This window comes from Venturia canescens, chromosome 10 (assembly GCF_019457755.1).
Source record: "Venturia canescens isolate UGA chromosome 10, ASM1945775v1, whole genome shotgun sequence".
NCBI classification, from domain to species: domain Eukaryota; kingdom Metazoa; phylum Arthropoda; class Insecta; order Hymenoptera; family Ichneumonidae; genus Venturia; species Venturia canescens.
This window is the reverse complement of record NC_057430.1, coordinates 1,657,045-1,663,528: the sequence shown is the minus strand read 5'-3', so window position 1 is coordinate 1,663,528 and position 6,484 is coordinate 1,657,045. Positions and strand designations below refer to the sequence as shown.

General features: G+C 44.5%; 2 protein-coding genes across 2 annotated transcripts; both read left to right on the top strand.

The window, feature by feature from the left end:
• Positions 1-1,039: 1,039 nt before the first annotated feature.
• Positions 1,040-3,796, top strand: LOC122417450 (uncharacterized). The gene has a single exon (XM_043430966.1). The coding sequence runs from the start codon at positions 1,040-1,042 to the stop codon at positions 3,794-3,796; it is 2,757 nt and encodes a 918-aa protein (XP_043286901.1).
• Positions 3,797-3,934: 138 nt separating this feature from the next.
• On the top strand, positions 3,935-6,267 carry LOC122417449 (uncharacterized). The gene is made up of 3 exons (XM_043430965.1): positions 3,935-4,263; positions 4,323-5,919; positions 6,025-6,267. The coding sequence occupies exons 1-3, from the start codon at positions 3,935-3,937 to the stop codon at positions 6,265-6,267; spliced, it is 2,169 nt and encodes a 722-aa protein (XP_043286900.1).
• The last annotated feature ends 217 nt before the right edge of the window (positions 6,268-6,484 follow it).

Below are 6,484 nucleotides of genomic sequence, written 5' to 3'. Positions count from 1 at the left end.
TTTGCAACGTACATTCACCCTTTCTTTTGGAGGGACGACAAGTGTTCACGATCACCGCGCCGCCAGTCGGGAGAATATGTAATAGGGAGGGAGAGGGCAGTAGCAAGATGGCGAAGTAACGGTTGTAAGCGAATAAATCGTTCTTGTGAATAAAGAGACAAAAATCACCCGTGTTCATCATTTCACTACCAAAATTGGCGCCCAACAGCAATATCGAACTCACGTGGGGCAAAGCGGCTATCGTTAATCGACTGAGCATCGCGTAAGCAAAGCAAAAATTCGGAAAGTCGTGGTGTGGATAGGCGCGTGAGACACACAACGAGGCATCCATGGCGACAGCCATGAGAGACGTAGCATAACCTCGCGTAGCATCGATACGCCACGAAAAGAGTGTAGTTCGTGCAGTTTTACTCGCGAGCGTAACACCCATTAAATAAATATTGAAAACATAAGCAATCGATTACAAAATAGTGTCATTAAAATGTTCGAACAATAAGCAAATAAATCGCGGCGAAATATACATTATTTCGACAACGCGAAAATCAAAGTGAGTGATGGACAATTATCGCATAAAAAGTGTTTTCTTGAAACAAACCAGAAACACGCATTGTTGACGGTCGTGACGGAAAGACGATTCGTTCTGAAATATTTCGAAAAGGAAGAGCGCCATAGCTCATGGGAGTAGAGCGTCACAATTCTCAAGCGTCGAACAAAGCAGTGGCCACACGAGCCGAGCGACGTATACAAAACATCGATAGGCATCTCTCGCGAGCGTCGAGATCCCAACACGTAAACAAAGTTTTGAGCACGGAGCGTAACAACGATCATCGAACACAAACCATCAGCATTGACATCGAGACGCAAGCTTGCGCTACACACTCAACAACGAGGCGAAGCTCGGAAAAAAGATCGAGCGCGGTGACAACAGCCACGGTCGCGGAATCCAGAGGAGGAGTGGCAAACAATACGAAATAAGGTCAGTGAGTTCTCTACTTTCCTTCCCTTCCCATTTCCTATTTCCTGATTCGAATTTTGCAAAATGTCGGGATTTAAAAAGTTGACGTACCAAAGAGCCACAATTAAAGGCCAGTTGACTCGTCTGAGCAATGCTCTTACCGACGATATAACGGTAGCGGAAGCTCACGTTCGAAAACAGCAACTTGAAGAATTACGGCAAAAATTTGAGGAAATTCAGGATGAAATTACCACACAGCAATTATCAAACGTGGATCAGGTAGGAGCCGGAGGTGCAGAGGAAAGGGAAGATCAGATTCAACGAGAGTCAGAGGCAGAATGTATGCTTTTTGAGAGCATGTATTATGCGGCAGCAACAAAACTACAGAGTGTTTTCGATGCTCAGGAACAAATAGTCGCGCAGGCACAGCAGCCTTATCCTGACGGAGGAGGAAATCGACGACTCGAGCAGCAACGGGTCGATATCAAACTGCCAGTTCTAACGTTACCAGAATTCAAGGGTGACTTCAACGAGTGGCTTCTTTTCAAAGACACATTTCAATCGATGATTCATGACAACGTAGGCCTCTCGCCGATACAAAAATTTCAGTATTTAAAAAGCGCGCTGAAAGATGAAGCGCTGCAGGTTATCGGGGGACTGGAGACTTCGGCACAAAACTATGCGAACGCTTGGGAATTATTGAAAAATAATTATGAGAATACAAAATTGCTCGTCAACACGCATCTCAACAAATTGCTCGATTTTCCAGCTGTCACGAAGGATAGGTCGGCGACAATAAGGCACCTCATAGTGCACATTCGAACACACCTCAAATCTCTGAAGACGCTTCAACTTCCAGTGGAGCAGTGGGATGATTTGTTAATACACATGGTAAAATCCAAACTCGATTACAATACTCAAAGGGACTGGGAAGAAGAGGCTAACAGAGAAAGACAAACAAGGAAGACATTAGAGCAATTTTTAACGTTTTTAACGGATAAATGTCGAACGATCGAAATGATCGATCGGGGAAAAAACAAAACAGAGACGGCAAGGCCGTCGGCATCGAAAAAACCAGCAAATTCAGTATCGGTAACAACAACACAGCAACAAAACTGTCCAGTTTGCAACAATGCACATGGGATATTCAAGTGTCCTGACTTTCTGCAAATGTCAGTCTCAGATAGAATTCAAGAATCAAAAAAGAAGAAAATTTGTCTTAACTGCTTGGGCAAAGGCCATTTCACTGCAAATTGCCAATCTTCGGGCTGTAAAAAGTGTCAGAAGAAACACAATACACTTTTGCACCTTGAGAAAAATGAAAGCACAGCGTCGAGCCAGAATAACAACGAATCATCGAAAGAACCAGTCACAGCGCTGTGCGCAGAAGGAGAACAATCGAGCCCAGGGATGGAGTTGCCTGCAGCAGTAAATGTCGTTCGAAAGCCAAGCAAGCAGATTATACTATCAATAGCTCGTGTCTTCGTCGAAGACGCAGATGGTGCGCAGCAGAGTTGTCGTCTTCTTCTCGATCCAGGATCGCAATCAAATATTATCACCGAAGAGTTGGTCAACAAGCTCAAACTTCGATGCAAACGACGAAACGAGTCCATCATGGGAATCAATCAGGACCGATTGGTTATAGCAAAAACAGTTAAAGTAAAAATCGCATCGATGCATACTGATTATACAACGCAATTAGAGTGCTTGGTGTTGCCAAGCATCACTCAGCGATTGCCTCAGGTAAAAATAGATAAAAAGCTTATACTGCTGCCAGAGGGGTTGCAGCTTGCAGATCCATCCTTCCATGAGCCAGGTACCATTGATCTTCTCGTGGGAGCCGGGTTATTTTGGCAGCTACTGTGCATGGATTCGATCCAACGAGAGGATGGTCTTCCAAAACTGCAAAAAACTCTTTTAGGTTGGGTCGTAGGAGGGGAGTTGATCGACGCAGGATCGAGAGCCTCTACCCAATTTTGTGGATTAGTAACAAGCACAGCACTTCAAGCGCAGTTAGAAAGATTCTGGAACCAAGAGATTCAAGAAACTCGACGGATGACAATAGAAGAAGCCGAGTGTGAGAAGCAATTTACAGATTCGTTGCAACGAACTGCAGAGGGAAGGTTTATTGTACCGCTTCCACAAAGACCGGATGTTAAGCTGGGAGAATCGGAGGCACAGGCCAAACGACGACTTTTTGCTCTTGATAAAAGATTGAAGACAAACCCATCGCTTAAATTGAAATACGTCCAATTTATGAGGGACCTCGAACAACAAGGACACATGTCTCTCGTACTGAACGGAACGAGTGTGAGGCCAGAAGAAATATTCATTATGCCACATCAGCCAGTGATCCGTCCTGAAAGTATAACAACTACACTACGTGTTGTCTTCGACGCATCCGCAAAGACTTCATTAGAAACGGCGTTAAATGACAAACTCATGGCAGGGCCTAATCTTCAGAAGGACCTGTTTGAAATACTTCTGAGATTCAGAACCCACAAGTTCGTATTAACAGCGGATATCGCTGCTATGTTTCGTCAGATATTCGTGCGGGAAGAAGATCGAGGTCTACAGACAATTTTATGGAGGGAAGAGCCATCGCAACCGATTCAAATGTATCGAATAAATACCGTCATATACGGTACAGCATCGGCACCGTATTTAGCTATTCGGTGTTTACGTCAACTCGCATCAGAAGATAAGAAATATCCTCGGGCAGTAAAAGCGATCGAAGAAGATTTCTACATGGATGATCTGTTAACCGGCGCGGAAACTATAGAGGAGACTGTCGCTTTGCAACAACAGATTTCAATAATACTCCAAAGGGGACAGTTTTAACTCAGGAAATGGCGCTCAAACGATGAACTAGCGCTAGCACAGTTACCGAGTGAGCAAGAAGCCGACAGCTTGTTAAAACTTGATAAAGAAGGAGCTTTAAAAACTCTGGGACTTCTCTGGGATGCAAAATCGGATAATATGCAGTACAGTATAACGATGGAGAAACAGGGAAGAATCACAAAACGAATTCTGCTATCTAAAATAGCTCAGATTTTTGACCCGTTAGGCCTTCTCAGTCCCGTTTTGATCAACGCAAAGTGCATGATGCAACAAATTTGGCAATTCCAAACCAGTTGGGATGAAACACTACCGCAACAATTTCAGGATAATTGGGAAGAGTACAGCAGTGCATTAGCGAAGATAAACGACGTGCACATACCGAGGAACATAAACCCAGGAAACTCCAACCGAAGGTTCGATCTCATCGGATTTGGAGATGCATCTGAAAAAGCGTACGGCGCTTACCTGTACGCGGTATCAAGAAAGACGGCGAAATTGATTCGCGCTTGATATGCTCAAAAAGTAGAGTAGCGCCAGTAAAAACTATTTCGCTTCCGAGGCTCGAGCTCAATGCAGCGCTTGTGCTCGCGAAGTTGTGCAATATAGCGGTTCGAGCATTTCCGAACAAAATCGAAAGCGTCTATCTGTGGAGCGATTCAACAATAGTATTGAGTTGGATAGCTTCATCACCAAACCTTCGCAAAACTTATGTCGCCAATCGAGTGACTAAAATTCAAAGCTTAACCAGGGAAGCTGTATGGCGTCACGTTCCGTCAGCGCAAAACCCAGCGGACTTGATATCAAGAGGCATGACGGTCGAGGACTGGGCGACTAATAATCTGTGGTGGCATGGCCCTACTTGGCTTACAACCGGAGAATGGCCTGAACGCCCAACCATCGACGTCGATACATCGGATATGAGGACGCCGACGGTGTTGATTTCAGCAAAAAATACAACGGACGTGTTGAGAAAATTCTCGACTTACGAAAAGCTCGAAAGAGTGGTTGCATATTGTCTTCGGTGGAAGTTCAACACACTTGGAACAAAACGAAATGGTTCCCTAACCGTGAAAGAACTCGAGCATGCGGAAAAGGCGATTGTTAAAATGACTCAACAAGAGGCATTCCTACCTGAATACAAAGCTCTAAAACAGAACAAGCAAATTCCGAAAGGTAGTAAGCTAGTAGCTCTGAGCCCCTTTTTAGATGGAGAAGGAATTATTCGCGTAGGCGGAAGATTGTCAAATGCCAACATTCCCGAAACTCAGAAATATTCTATGGTTTTGCCAGATCGACATCATGTGACAACGATAATGATGAGAAGAGAGCATTTGCGTCTACACCACTGTGGACCGGAACAATTATTGCATTCGATGAGACAGAATTATTGGGCTCTCAGCGGATGCAGAGAAGCTCGGAAAATTACCAACAATTTCATCCAGTGTTATCGCAGTAGACCGAAAACTCTGGACGTCAGGATGGGTGACTTGCCCAGCAAGCGCGTGCAGGGCTCGCTAAAACCATTTACAAATACCGGCGTGGATTATGTAGGGCCAGTGCAGGTGAGAGAGAGTCGTAGACGAGGTAGAGTGCACATACGAAAGGCCTGGATCGCGGTCTTCACTTGCCTCGCTACCAAAGCTATGCATCTCGAATTAGTATCTGAGTTGACAACAGAAGGCTTTTTGGCAACATTGCGCAGATTCGTGGCAAGAAGAGGAATCTGTTCGACGATATTCTCTGACAACGGATCCAACTTCGTCGGAGCGTCGAGAGAATTAAAAGAAGTATACACGTTTTTGGAGAACGAGAAGGACAGAGTATCAGATGATTTATCGCGTCAGCGTATTGACTGCCAATTCATTCCACCAAGAGCTCCACACTTCGGTGGGCTATGGGAGGCGGCTGTCAAGTCAGCAAAAAAGCATTTGAGTATTGTAACAAAAGGTCTTATCTTCACATTTGAAGAATATTATACGCTATTGGTCGAAATCGAATCAATTTTAAATTCCCGACCACTCATACCACTCTCAAGCGATCCTAACGACACATCAGCGTTAACTCCTTCCCACTTCCTAGTAGGGGACTCACTCTTGTTACCGGCCGAACATAGCTATCTCGAAGTACCCACCAATTGCCTCTCTCTATGGCAGCACATATAGAAAGTTCGACAGCATTTCTGGAATCGTTGGTACCATGAGTATCTGTCCGAGCTCCAGAAACGGCAGAAATGGTATCTCCAAGGTGACAATCTTAAGGTGGGCACACTTGTTCTTCTGAAAGAGGACAATGTGGCACCGCTTCGATGGCCTCGTGGACGAGTCGTGGAGGTCCATGTAGGAAAGGACAACATCGTCAAAGTGGCTACCGTTCGAACTTCGAGCGGTCTCTTTAAAAGAGCGGTTAAAAAACTTTGCCCCTTGCCGCTTGAAGAGGATGGCAGCAAGGACAACATCGAACCAGAACAATGATTAAAAAAAAAACGATTTCTCTATTGAAACTCATCGTCGTAAAAAAAAAAAGAAGCGACAATCTATTTTAAATTATCCTTGATAACTACATTATTCGTTTTAACTCCTTTTGTTTTTTTTCTCAACAATTTGTGATAATAATCAAACTATATAATGAGTCACAATTATTTTGAAAGACCTTCTTTCAAGGGAGGCGGGATGTTCACGATCACCGCGC